This window comes from Pectinophora gossypiella, chromosome 16 (genome assembly GCF_024362695.1).
Source record: "Pectinophora gossypiella chromosome 16, ilPecGoss1.1, whole genome shotgun sequence".
NCBI lineage: Eukaryota > Metazoa > Arthropoda > Insecta > Lepidoptera > Gelechiidae > Pectinophora > Pectinophora gossypiella.
In genome coordinates, this window is record NC_065419.1 from 11,094,098 (window position 1) to 11,121,087 (window position 26,990).

A 26,990-nucleotide genomic window follows, 5' to 3' on the forward strand; every position below is an offset into this window, starting at 1 on the left:
TATATTTTTTGTTTTAAAATTAAAATCAATTTTTCCGGCGGTGCGGGAGCCGAATGGCATATTCCGTTCGGATGGTAAGCGTCCAGATGGAATGACGTTGATCCCTTGGAAGTTTGGCAGATCTTTGGTATGGGATGCCATTTGTGTGGATACCCTGGCGTCGTCGCATCTGGACGGTACTTCGTCTCGCCCCGCGGCAGCGGCTATTGCGGCTGAGTCCTTGAAGAGGAGGAAGTACTCGGGTCTGGCGGGATCTTTCCTTTTTGTCCCATTTGCAGTTGAAACGATGGGTCCTTGGCGTCCAGAAGCAAAAATATTGTTAAGGATCTCTCAATGCGTCTTATCGGGGCTTCGGGGGACGCTAGGGCTGGTAGTTATTTCTGTCAGAGAATTAGCCTGGCGATTCAGAGGGGTAATGCTGCCAGCCTGTTGGGCACCTTGCCTCGATATGACGCATTAGAGGAGGTGTTTTATTTATAAGGTGTGTTTGTTTTGTTTTTAATTGTTTGAATAAATAATAATATTTTTGATAACACTTATTGACACTCATTATTTATTACAAATACTATTAACGCAACGTTAGTGAAATAAGACCCGAAAGCAGATCAAGAAGATCTTTTAAATAAAGCTTCAAGTAGTAACTATTAGATTTCACCAAAAATCATAATTTAAATGAACATATACATCGCCACCGGTCTCCTCATTTGGTATTAGTAAGTACTTTCAAGTATTTAAAGGAACTCTAAACAACTTTTTAATAGCGATGGTTTGCCTGTGTTGATTTTGTAATCGCTCTGCAATGGCTTCGTATCGTTTATTTAGAACGCAAATATATCAATGCCACATTAAATATTAAACAAATATACTTGCGAAACTCCATGAGTTAAACTTCAACAGTTTTATGGTTCTAGGAAATTCATTTATTGCATGAACATAATACATTCACTCATAACATATTATAAACAGCCTATATACGTCCCACTGCTGGGCACAGGCGTCCCCTCAATTAACCCGAGGGGGTATGGAGCATACATACTATACTACGTAATATTATAAACGGGATATTACTGGCTGATCACCTGATTGTCCAAAAATAATTATAATTAGAATAAACTATTTACTAAGAGAAATTATTTATCGTCTTCGCTCTCCTGAAACGTCGGAAGACCACTCCCTCTAGCCAGAAGTCCGCACGAAGAAGCTCAGCAGCGAGTGTGGCGGAGACATGAAGCTTGAAAGACCTAAAGCTTGTAGGCTTCTCAGACTCAAGGAAACAAACCTCTCCCGCGTCTAATATCCCGCATTAAGAGACAGATGCCTAAATACATTGAATGTGTACCAACCTCGCTGGCATTGTCAAAGATTTCCCTCATTCAGCAGTTATCGCTATCGGCCCAGTAGAGTCGGTTAATGCTATCAAATATAATCCAACCTCAGGCCTGTAGTTTCAAACTCTGTACTGGATGAGAGCCCACACTCCTCATTTGTCCGGCCAAGTACACACAGCATAACTTAAGTTCACAGTTAGTTAGTTTGGGGTACTCACAGGTACATCTATCACAAGGTGAACTAAGTAGCCTCGTCTCACCGAGCTTTCTGATACAAAAAACAAATAATGCCTTAGCCTACTCCCAGCTACTATGAATGAAATCAATTCATATCTCGTGAAAAAATCTTCCAACCCATTAAATCACAACCCGTCACTACACATCCGAGCAAATTTACACAACGTGTTATAAAATAAAAAACGGCGGTAGTAATCAACGTTTAATGAAAACATCCTCCATGGCGTTTCATCTTCAAACTGTTAGTAGAATGATAAATCAAAGTTATTTATAACTGTGTTACTTTACGAGTTTACGGTGCGGCAGCGGTACCGCACATGTGCATTGAGTAACAGAGCGTATAGAGCGGGAACTATCCATCCCGCGCCAAGTCGTAACGGGCGCCTGCCTCACCCCCTCTGGGTCATACTTTAGTCCGTTAGCCGTTAAGGAGTAAAATGAGAGCGCGCGGAATTTGTCTCTCTCGCGCTTACGTGTTAGGCAGCACACGATATGAATGAGATTTTTGGATGAAGTGTCCAGGGTGTGACGTGAGGTTCAAGAAATATTCGGTACCTAGTATTCAGCGACAGGATTAATAGCGAGTAGGCGCCACTACTTCAAAAGCGCACCCCTGATGCAGGGCAGCAGCGGTATCAGTACTGGTTGGAGGCCGAGGAAATGGATTTTGGTAGGGCTCTAGCTAAAACATCACCGATTGAGAAATTGGTCGGTGTACTGCGGAACGGAAGGCGATTGGGGCAAACAGCGTTCTACACGCCCTATATGTGGAGTAATGGCGATTACCCCACCGATAAGAGCGCAGCTCTTACATAAAGAGAGAGAGTGTTCAGTACCTAATATTAGATAAATATGGTACCTAACTAGCTTTACCATTTTCAAGCAAACCGGTTCCAAAAACTAAAACCCGACAACGTAAAAAGTTTTCACTGAAAAGTAAGTTTATCGATTTTCGGCGTTCGTAATAAATTTGTGGAAAAACGATGTTAGAGATCTCAATTGTTTTTAAAGATCTCTCAAATGATATACATGTCAATGCAGTAAATGAAAAAAAAAACAGTTAGGTCCACTTGTTAGCAACTCAGAATCATGGTCTGAGTCATCGTTACGGTGTCACTAACACCCATACTTGGCTACCTGTGCATACTTGTACGGGATGTAAGAGATCGTAACGAATACTCAGGGGAATGATTCAGCTCATTATTCTGAGTTAATATCAAGTCGAGTGTTGCATCGCAAAAGTATAAAATTGAAAATAATAAAAAAAATAACAAAAGAAATCATGAATTTTGCGACGGATAATTCCAGTTGATATTAACTTAGAGTCATGGTCTGAATCATCCCCTTCAGTATTTATTCAGGTATAATTTCACTAACATCTTGTATGTCCTAAGTATAGGCTAACCACGGCAGTCGATTAAAAAGAAACTTGCCACGGATAACAATCACGACATAGCCGAAACCACACGTCCATATACCTACTTACATATAAGTACAGCTTAACCTTTATACATTCTTCCATTAAAAATTCATAAGAGTGGCGAGATTACATTCTCCCCCAGAATTACCAGTACCAGTACCGGTACCGGTTATATTACCAGTTCTTTTTTCCTTTACCCTTTTGTCTAAGCCAAAAGGATGTAATCTGGATAAAATCTTATTATTATAAAATCCCACGATGTCTAACATAATTTAGCATGTACGGGTCACGAGTACTAATATATAATGTGACATGTATAATATACACTTTGAAACCATGTCACATTAACTTTTTTGACAAATTAAACCGTAAGTCTCATTACATGTCAAATATGTTAGTGCGACAGTGTTCTAAAGTGATGATATTGCTCATGACTGTACGAGTAAAGACAATTTTTTGTACAGTACCTACCTAACTAGATAAAATTTATAAAATGGACATGTACATACTTACCTACAAAACTGACCCCGTATATTTCGAGATCATCGGCTTTCCATACTTCGCTCGTAAAATTGCCGGCCGAAGAAAAAAAAAACGTCGAAGCTATCGAGTTGATTCCTCTGAACATTTTTTACTATGACACCAAACGTGAATTGAATTTGAATTTGACCATGTTTTAACAATTTATTTTTATGTCAATGACAAAGTAGCTTATTTTATGTTTTCTTTTATTACGTTATGTAAGTAAGGTATGAATATTGCACAAAAATCTTGTGTATTATACAATCTATCTAATTTGAATATTAATTACAGATAGATTTTTTATTGCGCATATGATACCAATGCTGTGTTCTGGTTTAAAACAATTAAGATAATACACAATATTGTATTACAAGATTACAGATTATATTAGTTATATTTTTGGAAATGGAATATCATCATCATCATCAGCCCTTTAACGTCCCAACTGCTAGGGCACGGGCCTTCCCTATGGATGGATAGGGAGATCGGGCCTTAAACCATCACGCGGGCCCAGTGCGGATTGATGGTTATTAACGACCGCTAATGCAGCCGGGACCAACGGCTTAACGTGCCTTGCGAAGCACGGAGGAGCTCGAGATGAAACTTTTTTTTGTGGTCACCATCCTATGACCGGCCTTTGCGAAAGTTGCTTAAGTTCAACAATCGCAGACCGAGCGCATTAACCGCTGCGCCACCGAGCTCCTCGATGGAGGAAATGGAATATAAAATAAACATTAAACAAAAAAAACATTTTCATATTGTAAAATGTTGCCAAGACGAGATCATATCAATGTCAAAAAGTTATCAGATCTCATGTAGAGCCAAGCTTCTAACTCTACACGGGCTAACTATACAAACCCTAAGTTTAAAAACTCTACATATTAGGTGAAATATGGGGCTTGTCCGATAAAAAACCGTCAAGTGCGAGGCGGACTCTCCCACGAAGGATTCGTACCATTGACTAGATAAACAGCAGCTAATGATATCGAGCAAAAAAGGGAAAAAAACAAAAGGTTGTTGTATGGGAGCCCACTTAAAGTATTTGTTGTTATATCATCAATAGAAATAAATAATTTGTGAAATTTTCGACTGTCTGGTTACCGCGGTTTTGGTTACAGCCTGGTGACAGATAGACGGACAGAAAGACAGCGAAGTATTAGTAATAGGTTCCCGTTTTTACCCTTTGGGTACGAAAACCTGAAAAGAGTAAATTCACCCGCAGGCCAGTTATTAAGTGGACGACTCGTCACCTAAGCCGTTTTGGTGTGATTTATAATTATGCAGAAAGACAGCTGTCATCACAACAAACCCACGCATTCTTCGACCCTCATACTATAATAACAGCTCACATCTCATTTAATACATACCATCACGACTATCCTCATGGGGGTAGAGCAGACCACACACGAAGTTGCAGACTAGTTTCTACTTTAATATTAAAATGCGGTCCGTTTAATTTTACTCCGCTGTCTTGTAAATTTTTAAAAGCCTAGCCTGACAGAAAGAGTGCTTCAAAGATTACGTCACATAACTTAGGTATTTATTTAAAAATAAATATAATAGTAAGTAACTGTAGTTCAGGCTAAAAAGACCCATGGCATAAATACTGCAATATATATTAACAGCCTACACATGGTCCACTACTGCACCCAGGCCTCCTTTCAATCAGAATAAATACCGAAACCTGCATAATATAAACCATACATAGGTAATTTAAATTATTAATATGGTGTACGGTCACGAGCATTAATATGTATACACTTTGGTACCATGTCACAATTTAGCTTTTTTGACAAATTGAACTGTAAGTCTCACTAAAGTGGGTACATTATATTGCTCATGACTGTACATCGTAAATATTTTCATGCTATTGTCAATAGCTGACTAGGTGGAACTAATTTTAATGGCGACCATTAATGTAATGTACCCTTCTCAGTGGCAAATAAATGATTTTAATTATAATGTAAATATAAATAATAACTAAAACCCGACTAAGGAAAAGTCACGTTCTAAAAAATATGAAACAAGAAACAAGGTATATTTCTTTGAATTTTTTCCGAATAGAAAACACATAACCCTCCGTTTGATTCGCCGAAGTCGGGTAAAATAACTTACATATTATATTAAAATGCTGTCTTATGTGGCTTTAGTGGTGTAATTCGGCGGTTATTTGACATACAATCTTCTTACTAATTTGAGGTAGTTAGTTAAAGTACTTTTTGTTCGTAGTAATGAAATAAGTATTTAAGTACTATGTTATTGGTACCTACTAGTAGTTACCTCATTCTCGTAAGTCATATTAATCCGCTCAAAAATCTTCCAAACTTGAAAATACTGCGGAAAATATTATTCTTCATTTAACAAAATAAAGTAGAACTCTGACATTTTTATCGTTAGTATTCCCCATTGAATCGAATAGGAAAGCTTGTTCAATAGGTAGTTTCTGTTGAATAGTGGTGGGTCTTGTTCAAGTGGTTTGGTTGCAATGAATATAGTTTTCTAATTTAGATAAATTCCAGTGGGGAGATGAGGTTCTCCGAGCTAATATATCAAACCTAGACTTGGTATTTTAAGTTCGTATGGCGAAAGATTGCGGTTGCAGCTTAGTACGTAGAATGAGTGGTTTTCAATTGAAGGAAGAAGGATCAATGGTTGTCAGTCCCGATTTTTTTAAAACTAAGTACATATTTTTCTGGGAATAATGTTATATACTTAAGTTAGTTCGAAACATGTAGATTTGTTTTTACTAGTAGCGAAAAAAGCAATATATGAAAATATATTTCTTAATTTTTTTCATCTGGCTATATGCATATGATATATATATCATTCCTCATTCGACTCGAAAGTAAGGAAATGATAAGTAAGTACTGAATAATATATAAACAATTATAGCAAAAATTTAGAATTATTTTGTACTTATGTGGCAAACATACATTATTTTCTCAAAATCATGTAAAAACAAAAATCATTTTAATTATTTATTATTAATACGTACATACTCGTAAAATCCTAATGGTGTGAAAAATAATAATTCTTAAACCAATTTTATTTAACTTTCTTATATTAATTATCATATTTTGCGTCTTCTTCCCTAACTGCAAGTAGGTAGATAGGTTGCTGCGAACGGGGCATGAAAATTTTCAATGCCCGATTTAAAGGCCCGATCGATCAGGCCCGATGCATTGAGTGCAGTAGGTATAAAAATGTATGGCATCGTGGTACCGCCCACCCGATGTGCGCACCCGACCCGACCCGACCGTGGGCGTAAATGTTAGAATGTTGAATAAACGGTTTTTTCTTTCTAATATAACCTTAATGTATTCCCACAAGCGGTTTAGGTTATACCATTACCATACTGGTATGAAAGACCGTAACATTGGTAATTTTATACCGGTATGAAAATGACAGCTAGACCTTAAAACCTTAGCCTTTTCAACCCTTGGCTGATACTTTTAAACTACCTAATTATTATTTGTTAACTTGTCTACCAGAATTCAATAAATATGAAGAAAAAGTTTGTTCTCTTTTCAAATAAAGTATAATAAGTACCTTTACATTTAAAAGAAAATGACTGCTTGGTATTTAGAACGAATTCTTATACCTACTTAAAACGACAACGATCGATCAGCACATTTTTAAACAGTGTACTAAGTGACTTTACCTATTTGAAAAATAAAATTCAAACATAAGTTTTGCTTTTATCTTTTTAATTTGAAAGCTACAAGAGTTTTTTCAACTTTTAGCCAATTATAAGTAACACTCGAATAAAAATATTCGTAAATAATAGACGAGTCACTAAAATTAAAAAGAAAGTTAATCATCTCTTACCTCTTTCAGCATCAACGGACGAAAAATATTATGATCATGGAAATTCTCCACACGCTTATGTCCACATCATAAATCAAAAGTTCACAAACTTTGCCCAGATTGCACACTTCCTCTCAATATCAATATAATATTAACCTAAAACTACTTTCGACTACTTGGAATAAATGTTAGAGATCAATTTTTATTATAAAACGATTATTTAATATTACTTATTTACTTTAACGCGAAGAAAAACACTTTACGCACATCACTAACTATTAAAACTTTATAAAACTACAAAAAAGTTTACATTCATCGCTTGCAAACTAATTGATATGTTGCATGGAATTTATTTTTAATTTTAAAATAATATTGGAACGTTTTCTAAATTCAAATATCGTTCGGTGTCCCGCTGAAAGTTGTGAGCGTCATTCGGCCAGAGGCGGCCGCACCGCCGAGTCTCAGAGAATAGACTGGATCGCAATTGGAACAGATCCTATGGGCAAAGCGGGAGTAGACTGCGCATGGTACAAAGATAATACGGAGAAAGAACGCTGAAAGCCTTTCAGTGTGAATGCATCTTTTGTGTGTGAACGCGAGAAATGTGAGGGCTTGCTGATTAACGTGCCATCCCGTGCCTGCGCGAGGATACGACTTATAAATGGAACGAACCTTCCCCACTCTATTTTTGCAGGAAACAAAACTTTTCTATATCAGTTTGACTTTCACAAGTCATCAAGAATTTTTATTACATAGATAAGTCATCAAGAAATGTTTTGATATTTATTACATTGCATGTTTAAATTACTTATGTGGAAATGATATGCGAATTGAGCGTGCTTACAAATTACGTTTAATCTCCACGAGACGTCACACGGCTAAATCAAATCTCGCGTTGCGGTAACGACAATTTTGTCATCATATCGTCGCTCCTCCTAATCTCGTGCAACATACACTCTGTCCTCGATTAGGTCGTGATTTGCTTCCATCATCCATAACAACCTGGTACACAGTTACTTTTATTACTCTGGATTCATGCCTTTTACACGCCATCTTTCATTGTTTGCGTGCAAATGAATCCAGTTTTGGGTTTCGTTGACACAATAAAACTTAGCGGGCAAGGAAGTTGGGTATAAACTGTAAGTTTTAGCTACAGATTATAATGATAGCGTAAATAGGTGTCACGCTATTAAAAGTTAAAAGCAAGTTATTATAGTGACTTTTTATGTAGTTGGCCATTATTTTCTTGAACTGTACCTACCTATGATATTTTACAACAAGTGGTAAAGTGGTGACTATTTTTTTCACCATTTATCACAATCAGGACAGAAGGTAGAAACAATTCTATATAAATACATACATACATAAATTCACGCCTATTTGCTACCGGTAAGCAGATACTTATGGTATTCTATTTGCTGTGATCCTGACATATTCAAATTCAAAAATATCTTTATTCAGTAGGTAACATAGTTACACTTTGAATCGTCATTTTTTAAATAACGAACGTCTCATCCGCCTAAAACTACTGCAGCTTCTCACAACCTGAATAGCCGGGGAAAAGAAGCTGCAAGAAAAACCACGGCACAGGAACATAATATACGTTCTTTCAATTAAGTAATTTGGCTACCTAATATCAGTTCCCAGACAGCTAATCCCACGCATTCATATCTTCTAAATAATCACTAATCTTATAATATCCATACTTCTTACGATATAGGTATAACTTAACATATAGCCTAACATACCATCACACCTTTATCCCATAAGATACAGACAACACACAACACAACACAATTCATAGGTACGTGACCTTACCTCTGTTAAAACAGGCAGATCACCAAAAATTACAACTTGCCATATTTAGTAATTAAATCCTAAAATGCACTTTATAATAAACCGTATAAGGTACATACAGGTTACAAGTCCATACTACTTATGGTAAAGGTTTCAGTACACTGAAAGCTTAATTTAAAAGCAGCGCGTTGAGTGCGGGTCGGCGCTTGTTTTAAAACAAGAAACTAGGAATATGAAGTGCGTCCAATGATTTTTTAACGCCGGTCCGCGCTCAAACTACAACGTGTATTTGTGTGTTCGGAAAGTTCCTTGTAGTGCAAAATGTGCGCGTAGTTATACTCAAATTGCGCTGCTCCTTTTTTATGACGTGATTTATTGTAAATTTGCCGCACATGGCATTAACTACTTGGCCGGACAAATGGGGAGCGCTGAAGGCTCTCACCCGGTACAACGTTTAAGAGAACAGGCCTGAGGGTGCCCAGTTGGGCGCGAAACTCGGCTCAGGGAAAATAATTGAAAGAATTAATTGACCCTAGTGGGTCGATAGCGATAAGCGCTGATTGAGGGAAATCGTCGACCACGCCAGCGGGGATAATTTGCGCTGCTCCAGACCGGCCTTTAGTGTGCCAAAACCACATACACACATATTTATCAGAATCAGGACGAAAGCCACCTTAATACATCCTCTTTACCTTTGTTTTATTTTTTCATTTTTCTTTCCTCCCAATCCCACAGAGATACAATTCCACTCTTTATGTTATACAGAATTTAAAGCAAGTGTTAGTCTAATAAAGTAAATGATAAATTCCAGCTGTTAATACTCTGGGCCTTTTAAGTAATTACTCCAAATTGAAATAAAACAAGTTCAACATTTGCGTTTCGTTCGTGAAACAAACCGCAGACGTGTACTAAAGCGTACCACAGATTATATATGCAGAAATTCATGCAGACACATGAACAATTAATAATATTCTTAATATGAAAGTAGGTATAATTGTCCGTTATTTCCAGGCTAGAATGAACAGGTAACAATATAGACATACATATCAGAAATCAGAATCATTTATTAAACGTATTAATTATCATGGATAAACTTGTTGAAGGTCAATATAACATTTTCGAATTTACGTCATTTCGCAAGGTGTTATGGCTGAGGAGAAGAAATGACAAGAAACTGCAACAGCAACACACCTTTTGAAAAGCAATATACATTGCAAGTTATTTAATAACTACAGGAACACATTCAATACCAGACATTTTTATCATTTAGGTAGTCATTAATCTTATAATAAACTTTTTTACATAAATTAAGCTTCACAAGAGCTTTAAATTTATAGGTTAATGCCATTCCACCTATGTCACATCTTCACTCATCAACGGACATTTTCGTTTTTCTTCTCTCATGTGAGTTGTGAGGTGGATTACCAACCCCGTCAACCCTGGTGTCAGGGTTGCTATTGAGCCGCTAAAGGCACTCACAAACAGAAACTAAAAAACACTAAACACTAAAAATCACTTTGTGACCCTAGTTTGGTTAGGACGTAACACGCTGATCACCTGATTGTCCGAAAGTAATATGATCCGTGCTTCGGAAGGCACGTCAAGCTGTTGGTCCCGGTTACTACTTACTGATGTAAGTAGTCGTTTCATAAGCCATGTTAGGGGATATTTTCGTTAAATGCCAACCATTTGCGATTTTAAATATAAAAAAAACATGTCAACCATTTTGGATGAAAATTACGACATAGAAAAATCAACATCCAAGGTCAAACTTAGAGGTACTTTCAACTTTCTAGTGACAGATTTAGAGTTTACTATAGTATTATGTAATTTCATTGGTAGACAAAGTCGCGGGCAGAAAGCTGAGTAGTATTATTTTATTAATGAACATGCGAATGGAAGATTTTAATTAAATTCACGTGTTTTACTTAGTATCTAATTTATATTTGTAAAAGAAGAGAATGTGTATGGAATAATCTTAACATTTTACGTAACTATCAATTAAAATACGTACACTGTAAATCCGATTACTCTAGCCATAGAGGCAGCCAATCAGCTCGCGACACCAAACACTTCAGGACCCCGATACCGACCCTGTTGTCTTAAACGTTGTACCGGGTGAGAGCCTTCAGCGCTCCCCATTTGTCCGGCCAAGTAGTTAATGCCATCTGCGGCAAATCTACAATAAGTCACGTCAAAAAAAAAAAAAAACGTATACTGTAAGTAATTACAATGTCACTTCTTTTTTTTGATCTTTTATTTACTTAGTGTCACTTTTAGGAACCGCTTTTCGTTCGTATTTTTGTTTCTATTTATATTTCGTTTGTAGTTCACCATAAAAGGCACAGTTTCAAAACTTTTCACCACTTACATAAGCTCACGACTAAACAGAGGTGCGTCCATCACAAGATGAACTGAGTACCTACGTTTCACGGAACTCTAGATCAACGGGATAGGTAGTAAGCCGCGCTTGTCTATAACAGTAGAGTCAACCGTGTTAGTGAATATGATCAGCTCGTCTATTCCAATGTTATCATCAAAGCAGACAAGTTAATTTAATAACATATCAACACAATTAATGCTAGAGCTTAATAATAGATCGACAGTTTATTGAATAGGTAGTAAACAAGCATACGAGTATATGTCGGAAAATCAAATGAATGAATGTAGACTAGATATATTGAACTACTAGGTTATCAGCCACGTTTCAGCACATGAGTGATTATGACATAGAGCAGGAGATCCCAAACTTTATAAAAGGTTTTTGCACGGCTCGGACACTCCATACAAAAAAATATATTGTAATCACATAAATAATGATTTTCTGTATGGCCGGCTAAAGTGCGAGCGAGAGAAACTGTCCGCACGCGCACTCTCTTACTCGTAAAACTAACGACTATTTAAATTACAGCACACCCTGGACACTTCATACAAAAAGCCTATTTTTACACAAACACTACACATTAACATTGCCCTTTAATCCACGTTCGTAATGCGCGTGTACGATACGCGCATCTGTGTGTGTGACGTCTGACGCGATACGATTGTACACTGAAGTAAGACCGAAGGGGGTGAGCTCAGCCGCTGGTGGGGAGCGGAGAGTTGCTGTTCTATACGTAGTATTATTCCTTATTCTATATCTAAAGTGCGATCGCGCGGGGGGTGAGGTAAATCTAGCTCGGCACCGATACGAATTGGTGCGGGGCGGAGTGTGAGTTTATTCAGTGTTTTTTGTCTCGGATACAATGATTGTAAGTAGGTAGGAACAAGAATTACTACATCCACAAGAGTATAATTTAAGTATAGTAACTGTTTACGGTAAGCCACGGCGCCGGAAAGTAGTTTGGGAACCCATGACAGGGGATTTATATCAGTAGATCAGATACGGAAACGTTTAGGCACTTAAACAGTTTATCTACGTCATACTACTGGGCACACTTCACGCAAAGAGGATTACACTATATCTACACTTCATTTATTAATGAATACATTACGTATAATAGCAGCGCGACGTATATGCATGTCCGTCAATGTGTTAAACACAGTCTACACATACATTCTATCAAAATTCAAGAATTGTAATTGCATTTTTAATTAAAATACTTATTAGGTATTTACTTGTATTTTGTAGAAGACATTGGTGCCAATTCCTGTATACGTCATCTTATTTTATTTTAAGTTATTTCTGTCATTTTCTTATCCACTGACAAAGAAAGGGACGGGTAATCGACAGGCATAAAATTTATGGAACACGCGACAATTTTAGGCAGAAATTTAAAAAATATATTGGCCAATAACCTGACAGAATTAAGTTGACAGCACACGTCAAACGGGTTACATATGGACGAGATGCTTATTTTATTTGTCCGGTTTATATTAATTCATTTTAAAATTAACAGTATTCAAACATCCGTTTCCTTTTCGGCGGATAAGAAAATGACAGGTATAACTTAAAATAAAATTAAGACGTGTCTGCAGGAATTGTGGCCGTTAATTTTAAGACGCAAGAGTATTTTAAATGGTGATGATGTACAGTCATGAGCAATATTATGTACCCACTTTAGAACCCTGTCGCACTATCATATTTGACATTTAACGAGACTTACGGTTTAATTTGTCAAAAAAGTTAATGTGACATGGTTTCAAAGTGTATACACATTAGTACTCGTCACCGTACCCGTCATGGTGCAAATGTACGACATAAAACTTTCCACTAGCATATTATTTTGTACAGTACACTTCCTACATAATTAAGTAACTAGTCGGGCACCTGTTACTAATAACAACAGGTTAGATCGAATACAAACATAGATTAGAACGCTAGAACTGTATCGGAATGACTATTTATGTAAGACGCAAGGTAGGACAAATATTGTGATTAACAGCAATGCGATTCTGTAAGAGCAACTTCGGCCATCGCATCGTTCGTCTGTTTACATTGCAAGCGACGTTCTACGGCTATGCCGCCTGAGGGGTACTGTTTTGGCCATGTAAGTTAAAATGTTTACATAAATTCAATTAAAAAATAAAATAAATTAAAAATATATATTATTATTATTATTTATCTATATAATATTTAAATTTAATTTTTGAAGAAGAATAAATAATTTTTTTTAAATACTATGATAAAATGCAACAATGTCATTACTTATTAGAAATATGAAATAATATATGTACTTATATATATGTTTAATTTCATTGAATTTTGTAATATCTGTGACGTGTAATTATTATTATCAATAAATGACTATGACTATGATGTTCCACCTTTCTTTTTTCGCTTTGAGCTTCTATTTTTGCAAGTTTTTACCACGCACTTCCCCGTGTTGCCAGTTCGGCGCCTAATCACGCACTGAGGTAAAGTACTGTCAACGTCGCTATATTAACAGAAACTTTGCGTCCCACTTTTTGAGCGCTGATGTTCAGTCTACGGTAGTAGTAAATCTATTCACAGCAAGCGCTTACAAACCAAACCTCTTAATCAAAGACTTATTCGAAGTCCTCGTTAGAGGTCCATAAATCTACGTACCTACCTATACCGTCCGTCGTCTACTAAATTCCTGCGTAATTATAACAGCCACAGGACCCTTAAGACCTTGTGGTAACCCACCAACTAATAAATCTCATGTTCCCAGGCTTAATAACAAATGGCTGGAGCCTTTAAGGCTTTCACGGTTGTAACTCATGACCAATCATCCCTAAAGGTATTCCCTCACCGCGAACATTGGCCTGGAATGAAATGTTACAGATCCGAGCATTACATCGCGCATCGGTAAGGGAAAAGAACCGCTTCCCTTCTATCGTGTGGGTTGTGAGGTGTATTACCAACCTCAGCAACCCTGGTGTCAGGGTTACTATTGAGTCGCCAAAGGCCTCTGACATGGCTCTCGTAGCGATTACTCACTTACATCAGTAAGTAGTATGCGGGACCAACGACTTACCGTGCCTTCCAAAACACGGATCACCTTAGCCTGTAATGTTCTAACCAAACTAGGGATCACAAAGTGATTTTTGTGACATATCACAAAATCATGGTAGTGGTGGTGGTGGGGACATATCCCCACCGGGATTCGCGCCCGGGACCTCCGGATCGTGAGCCCAACGCTCAACCACTGAACCACAGAGGCCGCTAAAAAAACCCGCTAATAAGCAGATATGCAGTATTGTAACATAATGCTCAAAATCGAATCATAATTACATTACAGGGGAATGCTCCCGCTGAAGGAGTATCTTTATATTCTGCAAAGATGCGGTTTCATTCGTTTTAGACATTTTCTAGCTTTATTCATCATCATCATCTAGCTTCATAGTCATCTTATAACGATTTGTGGACCTGCGAAATAAAAATAGCGGTCAAATGTGAGTCCGATTCGCGCACCATGGATTTCTAAGTGAGGCTATGACGTTGCCGACGACATAGGTCGCGATTAGTTTACCAACTGCAAATAAGTTTATAATCGTAAAAAAAACATAGTATATATTTTTGTGATCGAACAACAAAGTGATCGTAAGAAGGTTCCATTTTTCCTTTTGACTTTTGGAACCCTAAAAAATCTTATAATAAAATTGCTTTGTTAAAAATGTTTTTTGGATTCAAATGTGTAAAGGAATATGACATCAGCAGTATGACTTCAAAATATATACTTATTTAGACTTTAAATCTTGAATTGAAATATGTACTTACTGTATGTAGTTAAACTGAAAGATAATATATAACGGCGAGTTCGATTGGCGTTTTCAGCATAAGTAGGTACTTATAAGCGAATATCACGGTTGTCGCACGCGACAACTACGTAATGAAGGAGTTTCCTGACCACGTTTCCTAATATAAATAATTATAGATGGCGTTGTATAACGCTGCCTTCGTTTAACCTTCTAATTTCATACATACCAGATATACACTATCTTTTACCTTTGTTTTTGGGTAAAAAATTACAAGGGTATTGTTGCACCCAGGCACAACACCAACCATTATTGAAATATAAGCAACAAATGTGATGGAAAATTAAGCAAAATTTATTTTTACACATGTCTCTATCAATGCTTAATATATTAATAATATAATCTAAAATAAATAAAATATATCAAATAATACTAAAAAATAATAATAATAAACAGAAAATACCTTAACTAAACATTGTAGCTGTAGCAGGGATCCATGCTTAGTCAAACAGCCCAATATATTGACTTAATTTTAATTTTACTATTTTATTGATTTTGGAATTTTAATTTTATAATTGCTCATGTAAATATGGGTTACATGCCTGAAATATATTTTCTTTTTAATAAATAATAATTTCGAATAATTATACATCTGAGTAATGAGTAAATAGGTAATTAACACGTAGGCATTTTTAGCGTCATTTCTTTTTTTTGAACGTCGCCTGGATGGTTCCTCATTGTTATGCTACAGAGGGCGCATAAAACTTTTAACTAAATCGAAATTTCACCATTACCATCCTACAACAGCGATGCCTTTGACTGGAAACCAATTAGCGGATTGTCAATTAATCAAACTCACGTTATCATTGTACTAGAACGTAGCTTGAACATTGAATAGGTATTTGATAGGACGAACTATACATTAATTGATAAGATACACGTGCATACATTACATTAGGTTGTCGCAACCAACTATTAGGCTGGTTTAACACGCGCGACGAACTGCCTCCGTGGTCCAGTAGTTGAGCGTTGGGCTCACGATCCGGAGGTCCCGGGTTTGAATCCCGGTGGGGACATAGGTATCACAAAAATATGAAAGTAAGACGATCCGTGCTTTGGCACGTTAAGCTGTTGATCCCGGTTACTACTTACTGATATATGTACGTAGTCTTATGAGACATGTCAGGGGCCTTTGGCGGCTCAATAGTAACACTGACACCAGGGTTGATTAGGTTGGTAATCCACCTCACAATCCACACGATAGAAGAAGAACACGCACGATGCTTAAATACCGCGGTTTTTGACTAACAAACGCAGCGATATTAGTGGGGTCTAATACGTCTAATACCGCGCGCGGCGCGACGATTGTCGCGGGCTTCAACTGTAGCAAGGATCGTTTATCTATGTAAGCGTGAGAAGCTGTAGTAGTTTTAGGCGGATGAGACGTTCGTTATGTAAAAAATCGTTTCAAAGTGTAACTATGTTATCTACTGAATAAAGATATTTTTGAATTTATCTACTATCCTATCCTATAAATCCTATAAATGCTGATTCAATGGTAGATTACAATACAAAATACAATACAAAAAATCGTTATTGCACTTGAATCACATTAAAAATACATTAGTATTATAATTAAATTGGCAGTACAACTCGTTAGTACTATTATAATTATCTAGGTAATCTTACCTAGATATTAAGGCCCGTCCAGACCAGGGATTCGAACCCTGAACCTTTGGAGGTGATGGATACTTTAAGGCGTTTATACCCTATAGAAAGTAATACGATTTGAATTCAAATTCAATTCAAATTCAAAAATATCTTTATTTATTTATTTATTCAGTAGGTAACATAATATTAACACTTGAAACGTTATTTTTTATTACTTAGAGTCGTCTCATCCGCCTAAAACTGCTGCAGCTTCTCTCAACCTGTATAGCCGAGGAAATGATAAACCTCGGCACAGACCATAGAAATTATTTTTTTAAAACATAAAATATGATTATACAATTGTTTTAGGTTTACGCGGTTATTATCATAATTAAAGCACATAATAACGGGTTCTTACCGGGTTTAAATGGGGATATGAGTATAAAGTATAGGTATCAAAAACATAAACAAGCGGCAGAGAAAGAGGGTAGACAGATATGTCTGCCCGTAGAAAATTATGGATCTACCTACTCCACTCCAATCTCATCAGTCATCCCGTGATCATAGCACTTGCAACAGTGTCGAAATATCGGGAGTCTCATATCCCCATTTAAACGCGGTAAGAACCCGTTATTATGTGCTTTAATTATGATTATACAATTTAGTACGGAATGTACTATTAGTAGTATGCCTACTATTAGTTCCTAGACGTTAATCCCATGCGTTCATATCTTCTAAATAATCACTAACCTTATAATAATCTTATGACAGGAGGACGGAGATGTAGTATATCGGCAAGTGCGAAAGAGACGAGAGATAATATCACGGTAATCATGTTAAGTTTTATTTATAGGGTAAGTATAGACTGCTATATACAGTTTTCTGTAGCGAAATTCATATCCCAAAAAATGGGATGATACAGGCTATGATTCATGATTTTTTATATTTTATTTTTTTATATTTTCAATTCTATACTTTTGCGATGGAAAATTCCACTTGATATTAACTAAGAATCATAATCTAAATCAAACCACAAAGTTTTCGTTACGATGTCACTAACACCCTGAATATCTACCTACTTATAGGTGGACTAACTAGCGGTTATTCTCAAAACCGAAACCACGAAACTCGGAAGACAGTCACTAGACGTAAACAAGAATTTATTGCACTGGATATTTATTATACTTACACAAGAAAATGCTGTTTCTGCTCCCCTGGTACATTTTACGACTATCACTAGTAAAAGGGTACTTTTATTGTGTCCGGTGGAAACACACTAATGCCGTTTTGTGTCTGCAGGTCGTCGCAAGTAATGAAACACACTTACCTACATATAGCACATTCAATGGTTGTCGGGTTTCAGTAGACAGACACATCCGGTCACGTAGTTAATGCCATTTGAGGTCAATCTGCAATAAATCACGTCACAAAAAAGTTATACTGATAAAAGGATAACATACTTGCCCGTAAACCATCACCTTTAGTGTTCTCTAGCTATAGAGACGGCCTATTAAATAAATAAAAATAAATAAATTGCCTTTATTGCAGAAATCATAGTTCCATACAGAGTTTCAAATAATTAATAATTCATATAATGATCGTTCTTAATATTATAAGATCATTCATCATCAATATTTATAAAATTACTATACAAAAGCAATGAAAAATTCAATACTAGGTTAAAAAGACCACATTGAAGCAATTCATCTAAACAAACAATATTGCTATTTGATATGTGTTTGCATTGAGCACTTAATTTTATATGCGCAAATGGCAACACCGCTGGTGTCAACGTATTCCCTCATTCAGCGTTTATGGCTATCGCGCCCCTAGAGTCGATTAATTCCTTTATGTGGGAAACCGTCGATCGGTCGGGTAGTATGATCCGAAACCGCAGACAAAACTCTATGAACCCGGCCTGCTTCTTCAGCTTTCCAGCTCTGTATGCAACAAGCATTAGGGTATGCCAGACACGATATGCATCTAAACACAACCTAATGTTTTTTCAACTCCTAATCCAGAATAAAAATCCGGCCAAATGCGAGTCAGACTCACGCACGGAGGGTTCCGTGCCCAGAAAGTTCACAACGCACAGCACTCAAAACAACCTACAGTGATTAAAGGAAATAATAATTGTGACTGCGAAAACCAAATAAAAAAAGACGAGTAAACGATTAAGTAAGTACGGTCACGAATACTAATATGTATATATACACTTTGCAACCATGTCACATTAACTTGTTTGACAATTTAAAACGTAAGCGTAAATGTCAAATATGACAGTGCGACGGGGTTCTAAAATGGGTACATGATATTGCTCATGACTGTACCTATTGTAGAACGGTCGTTTGAACTGACTGACTTACTCTCACCATAAGGGTTTCTTTTTACCAATTTGTTACGGAACCCAAACAATACTAGTATTAAATAGATACATTATTATAATGTCCTAGACTAACAATGAATGCTTAGGCAACTAACAGCGCGCAAACAAACTATCTAATTTAAGACAAAAGCAGGCGTAATAAAGTCGCAAATGGAAGCACAGTGCCCGTTTTCATTAATTTTAACTAAGTAAGTGCGTACTTAATTTTATAAACGAATACATTTATCAGCTAACTTTTGTTAGGGCCCAGCCCGCATAAAGTTAGGTTTTTATTTTATTTTGTAACTTTTATTTACTTAACAAAGACCACTTCCCTTTGTTTCAAATTATCTCTGTTGTGGCGTTTAATTGAAAGATAAACTGTCTCACCTAGATAATGGGGTATTTTCCAGGCTACGTTTCCCAAAACTAATATAGACAGCACTGTCGAGATTTAAGGTGATATTTTTTTTTCTTTGACGGGTTTGCTCTTGGCCCCAGACTTGCCCGAAGGCACTGATGAGGCCTAAGATGGAGCTCGCCCAAAATCGGACAAAATCGGAAGTTAGTAAAGTATTTAAGGCAAAAACAATTAAGAAAGCAGACACACCAATTTTTAGTGACTGGGCGACGGTAGGAATTTATAAGAGTAGAAACAGGTTGTATGAACTTTATGAAGAAAGAACATACAATCATAGCGTAGCTTTTCACGACTATGTAAAACGGTATTCAAAAGTTTTCAAACGTGTTTGCGTTACCGCGAAGGCAATGTTTGTTAGCAGTAAAATTAAAGGTAGCTCAGATATTATTAAAATGACTTGGAAAGTTATAAATAGCGAAAATGGGAAAGTCAAAGCACGCGATCTCGAGTATCAATTACAAATTGACGGTAAACTACTCACAAATGATAAGCAAGTTGCTGAAGCTTTTGAAAAATTCTTTACTGACATTCCATTTTCGACTACCAAGGACTTGAAGTCATCTCCTGCACTCGCTCAATCACTTGTAAAGGAGCACATAGATACGTCCAAAGTAGATAAACTAACATTTACACACGTGAGTCCTAGGGACGTCTTAAGAGCTTTTAAATCTTTAGAAATGAAAAAGACTGCAGATCTTCATGGTCTCTCTGTTAAAGTCATTAACTCTGTGATTGATTGCATAGCTCCCTATCTATCATGTATATTTAATAAATGTGTAGACAATGGTGTGTTTCCAGATTTAATGAAGCACAGTAAAGTCATTCCATTGTTTAAAGCTGGTAGTACTTCTGACCCTACTAATTTTAGACCAATATCTATACTACCCACGCTTAGTAAAATATTTGAAAAAATTTTATTACTGCAATTACTTCAACATTTCAATTTAAACAATTTAATGTCTAATAAACAATTTGGTTTCACAAAGGGTCGCTCAACAACCGATGCTGGTGTTGAGTTAATAAATCATGTTTTTCAGGCTTGGGAGGAGTCCAAAGATGCTATTGGTGTCTTTTGTGACCTTTCCAAAGCCTTCGATTGCGTTTGTCATGATATATTGATCGCGAAACTTCGTCACTATGGAATAACAGATAATGCCATCGCTCTTTTGGAGTCGTACCTTAGTGGCCGCGTTCAGAGGGTTGATGTGCATGGCTCCAGATCGTGTGGATCTAACGTCACTATAGGCGTCCCGCAGGGCTCAATTCTAGGTCCATTTCTATTCCTAGTTTACATAAACGACCTACCTAGTCTTGTAAAACATGAAGTGGTGCTGTTTGCAGATGATACCTCCTTACTTTTTAAAGTAAAGAGACGACAAGATTCCTTTGACGATGTAAACAACGCCATTTCAGAGGTAGTGGATTGGTTTACTGTAAACAACCTGCTACTTAATGAAAATAAAACAAAATATGTTTATTTTACGTTATCGAATGTTAGTAGGCCGCTCGATTCTATTATTGTAAAAAATAAGGAATTGGACCTCACGGATACTGCTGTATTTTTGGGAATTACTTTGGACGCTAAGTTGCAATGGAGTCCTCATATTGATAAGTTGTCCAAAAGGCTCAGCTCAGCAGCATTCGCGGTCAAAAAAATTCGTTTAATAACCGATGTAGAAACCGCGCGATTAGTTTATTTTGCCTACTTCCACAGTCTAATGTCGTACGGCATCTTGCTGTGGGGTCATGCTGCAGATGTGAACAGCATTTTTGTTCTGCAAAAGCGGGCCATTCGGGCGATTTACAAATTGGGACCCAAGATGTCACTTAGAAATAAATTTAAAGAAATTAATATTTTAACTATGGCATCACAATATATCTTTGAAAACTTAATATATGTAAAAAAACATATAGGATTATTTGCAAAAAATAGCGATCGGCACATTGTTAATACCCGGAATAAAAATAAACTTGCTTTACAAGTCAGTCGATTACATAAGATTACTAAATCTTTTAAGGGGCAATGTATACGTTTTTACAATAAGATTCCCATTGACATTCAGAATTTGCCTTTCAACTGCTTTAAGAAAGTAGTTAAACAAAAACTTTACAAAAAAGGTTATTATAAAGTTAGTGATTATTTAGAAGATATGAATGCATGGGATTAACTGTCTGAGAACTGATATTAGGCAGCTAAATTACTCAATTGTATATCAATATTTTATGTTTATTTTTTTTTTTTTTTAAAAGAACGTCTAGGGCCCTGTGCCGAGGTTTTTCTTGCAGCTTCTTTTCCCCGGCTATACAGGTTGTGAGAAGCTGCAGTAGTTTTAGGCGGATGAGACGTTCGTTATGTAAAAATTGACGATTCAAAGTGTAACTATGTTACCTACTGAATAAAGATATTTTTGAATTTGAATTTGAATTTGAGAGAAGACGGCAAAGAATTCCACTCCCTATATTCTCATTACTCGAGAACATAATTATTCCGAAATGATGATGACAGAAGCATACATAAAAATAATTGTTGCTTCATATTGGATCAAAATATGTATAGAATTATGTTGCAACCTAAGTATATGGCTTCTCTTATTTTGATCACAATAATAATGGAAGAAGATGTAATTGTGACTGGGTGTAATAAAAAGGGTCGTCATTTATACCCGAAAACAAAGATAAAAGATGCATTGCCAGAGTGGGATCTATTTGTGAGTGAGTGGACGTATGTGTGTCGCGTGTGTTTAAGGTTCTGCGAGATGATGAATGATGTGTGAAAATTAAATATGTTTTTATATTGTTTACACCTAAGTTTAATTATATTATTGTTTATATTGAAATTTTCACGGCGCATTGGCGCTTCTGCACTGTAAAGTCGTGAAATGTAAATAAATAAATATTATATTTGTTATCCATGAAATTAGAAGGTTAAACGAAGGATTTTTTTTTCTATATTGTTCATCTATATTGTTCTTGAGGAACGTAGACTGAATAGTCCCTTATAAAAAAAAACTAAATGAAGCTCACTCGCAGGTTTGCAAATAACAATTTACCTATTACCTACATAATTAAGTTCACATCCGTTAGGGAGCTATTTGGGGTGATGGGCTGAAGGCACAAGAAATTCTAATCAAAAGACAACGTAGAATGCAAGTGTTATTTATTGCCTTATTGGCCCAGATTCCTGCAGACACCGCCTAATTTTATTTTAAGTTATATCCGTCATTTTCATATCCGTCGAAAAGGAAAGGGACGGATGATTCACAGCTCTTAATTTTAGGAAGAATGAGTAAATGATTGAATAACCCGGGCGAATCAAAAGGTACGTCGCTGGTATGCAATCCGTTTGACGTGCTGTCTACGTACTTAACTGTGTCGGGTTATTGACGGATGTAAAATTTTTAGACGGTTGGTTTAGATTTGTGCTTAAAATTGACGTGTGTTCCATAAATTTTATGCTTGTCGATTACCCGTCCCTTTCCTTTTCGGCGGATAAGAAAATGACAGATATACGTAACTTAAAATAAAATTAGATGGTATTTACAGGAATTAGCACCATTGTGTTACCACGTACTTAAGTGCCTTTTGTGCCTTAAGTCTCCGGTTGATTGAGAGGAGGCCTGTGCCCAGCATTGGGACGTATATAGGCTATTTATGTTATGTTATATAAGTGCCTTTTTAAAAAATATCATTCTAATGTGATTTTTTTTTCAATTAATTACTTTTAGCTTGAGTATTGCCAGGTTTTGTCAAGAAAATTTAAATCCAAATGTGATTTTTACAAAAAAAGCACTTAATACATGATTTTCTCTATAAGGAAATCAAGTGATCAGAATGTCCTAACCAAGCTAGGGATCACAAAGTGATTTTTGTGATATGTACCAACCGAGATTCGGACCCAGGACCTCCGGATCGTAACGCTCAACCGCTGGACTGCAGAAGCCGTTATTTTCACAACAACACAACAAGGTACGAAACTACAAAAACAACAAGGTTTCGTTTCGTTTTGTTTGACACAACACGTTTGTTATAATCATGTTTACGAATGCAGCGAACACGGACCCAGTCACGTCTCGTAACTGATTGAGTTTGATCAAACTTTTACAGTTCCAACTAACTGAGGACACGAATATACTCGCACTATAAATCAAAGGTTTAAGAGCTACTTAGGTTTATTACAGTTTTCTGCACGGGATAGAACATAAGCATAGAATAAGGAATAATACTACGTATAGAACGGCAACTCGCCGCTCCCCGTCTGAGCTAGGTTTACCTCACTCCCTCGGTCATAGTTTAGTCTTCAATTGTGTGGTGTCTGCGCAAAACGAGGTTGTTTGTATGAAGTGTCCGGTGTGTGACATAAGATCAGTAGAGTAGAGTAAATAGGTAGGGCTCGGTGAGGAGTGGGTACTTAGGTCATCTTGCGATGGATATACCTCTGACTACCCCAATTGGGTTGTAGTTGTGTGCTTATGTGTTAGAAAATGAGGTCGAATACCTTTCTGGACGATTACACACACGACAAACAAACGGTAATTGAAGCGTATCAATGGGATATATAACTGGTCAAGTACCTATGCTATTTTTATGAACATCAATGACGTTCAAACAAGAAAAACATAATAAATTAATCCCTACGGCTTTATAGCAGGCGAAACAAAGGAAACAATGTCTAAAGAAAGGCGCTGAAAAATATGAGGCTGTAATTAATTTTCTCAAACCGAGAAGAATAACTGTCGCAAGCTCTTAGTCTACACAAAAGGTGTCGTTTTCCCATTCATACGCTTTGTATACGAGGACAGAAACTGTGTTGACGCATGGAATTGTGTTACGTTTTCTGTTTTGTAAAATAAACAAGTAAAGTTCAAATTTTGCTGACGAGCGCATTTTTGGGGATGAAGAGAGGTTGACACTTTAATACTTTGTCTTGCTAAGCTGTTTTTTAAGTATGCGTAAAACGATGTTTTTGAAACAAATTGTTGTTAGGAAACCGACTATGAAACCCGGCCATAAACTCCTTTGTTGCTTGCCACAAAACACCCCATTACAAAAAAAATCGTAACCTTATGTAGATTTGCCGCAAATAGCCGGACAAATGGGGAGCGCTCTCAACCGGTACAGAAAAGAAAAAGAAAAACTCTGTCGACTCATGGCCATTGGGCGCGAGAACTCTACAAACGTAATAAAAGTCTGTTAAACCTTATAATGTCTAAAATCCATTGAAAAGTGCATCAGAATTTTCTAGAATAAACCCCGCGAATAGAATAAAAAACGAACGGAAGAAATCCAGATGTAAGTAGATAGACTTTTCCCCGTAGTCGTGATAAGTTTGGGCATTTATTACTTAAACATTTTATTGTATTTCTAAATCACCAGTTACAAAATTAAAAAAAATATATATTTATCAAAATTTGAAATTTTCTGGAACGTTCCTCAAAGTTTCTCTTTAACCGTTCATATTCGTTAATACTGAAAATATCTTCGCCGAAGTAGGCACCCACAGAAAGATAATTATATTTCTGTAGCGTGCGTATGTTTAGTGTCATTTGCCAAATCCCTTTTTGCCGTGATAATGGATGTTGCCATTTTCCTTCCGGGACTAGCGATCCATTCTACTTTTAGCTCAAATATAATAGGAATATTCTTGACGCTAAATACTGTAGGATTTTGTGTGCAAAGTAAATATGGAACATATTTGCTCTTGGATATTAAATAGGCGCAGTATTTATAGCGACAAATACACAACAACATTATAATTATGACGTATTATATTATGCAAATACTCTCTTAATAATAGATTTATTTTGTATTATTTGAACTTGTCTAAAATTATTACATAAATAATAGAATTTCACGTCAGTACGTAATTTACTTTCATTAATTCTCTCTACATGTCTGAACCATCTAAGCGTCGCTGTCTCAAATCTCGTCTCTCTTCGTTCTCTCTCGACTACTTACTTACATCGGTAAGCAGTAACCAGGACCAACGCAACGGCTTAACGTGCTTTGCGCAGCACGGATCATCTTAGTTTCGGACAATCAGGTGCTCAGCGTGTAATGTCCTAACCAAACTAGGGATCACAAAGTGATTTTTGTGATATATCGCCACCGAGATTCGAACCCGGGACCTCCGGATCGTGAGCCTAACGCTCAACCACTGGACCACGGAGGTCGTTCTGCTAATTGTAATGCTTATTGTATTGCTAATTGGACTGAACTGGTCGATGTGTTTAATAGTGAATACATACCTACTGCTGATACATACACTGATATGCAAGTTCAGTGTACCCCTGTTACTGAAATGTAACAATTAGTACAGATTCTGACCACAAACCGTTCTCGTTATTTTGTGTTGATGCTAAAGGCTATTTGGGGAAACTCATTTTGTGAAATTATTACTATTATGCGTTCTACTTTTATACAGGGTGTTAGTGACATCGTAACGAAAACTTTGAGGGATGTTTGAGGCCATGAGTCTGAGATGATATCAAGTGGAATTTTCCGTCGCAAAAGTATGGAATTGAAAATAATTAAAAAAAAACCACAAAAATTTTCAGGAATATTCAGACTAAAATTCCACTTGATATCAACTCAGAATCATGGTCTGAACCATCCCCCTCAGTATTCGTTATGGTGTCACTAACACCCATACCTACTTGTATGGCTACCGTATGTACTTGTGTGGGGTGTAAGTGACATCGTAACGAACCCTTTGAGGGATGATTTAGACCATGATTCTAAGTTGATAGCTAGTGGAATTTTGCGTCGCAAAAGTATAGAATTGAATATAATTCAAAAAAGCTATTTGAATTTTGCGACGAAAAACTCATCAACGATTTGGTCTGAATCATTCCCTTCAGTATTCGTTAAGACGTCACTAACATCCTGTATATTGTGGTTTTAAAACCGTTATATTGTGCCCACAATCTATTCTATCCTGGTAAGGTCTAATTAAATAATTAGATCTTGCCTGTTCGCTAGATAACTAACCAACGGCGGAAGCGAGACGGTTGTATATATCTACTTCTGTCTTCCATAGTAGTGTACTAGTTTAGGTATCAATATTAGGACCCCGATACCGACCCCGCCGGCGTGGTCGACGATTTCCCTCATTCAGCGCTTATCGCTATCGACCCACTAGGGTCGATTAATACTTTCAAATATTTTTCCTCTCAGACGACGCCCTGAACCGAGGTTCGCGCCCAACTGGGCACCCTCAGGCCTGTTGTCTTAAACGTTGTAACGGGTGAGAGCCTTCAGCGCTCCCCATTTGTCCGGCCAAGT

At 36.7% G+C, this 26,990-nt stretch overlaps 1 protein-coding gene across 3 annotated transcripts in view; it reads right to left on the reverse strand.

Annotated features, from left to right (window-relative positions):
• LOC126373822 (neuropeptide CCHamide-2 receptor-like) overlaps window positions 1–7,767 on the reverse strand; it is a 131,484-nt gene extending 123,717 nt beyond the window's left edge. For all 3 annotated transcript variants that reach the window (XM_050020149.1, XM_050020148.1, XM_050020147.1), the window contains exon 1: window positions 7,336–7,767. In XM_050020149.1, coding sequence (XP_049876106.1) covers window positions 7,336–7,347 — 12 coding nt within the window. In that variant the 5' untranslated portion in view covers window positions 7,348–7,767. The remainder of the gene's footprint in view (window positions 1–7,335) is intronic.
• Between the last annotated feature and the right edge of the window lie 19,223 nt (window positions 7,768–26,990).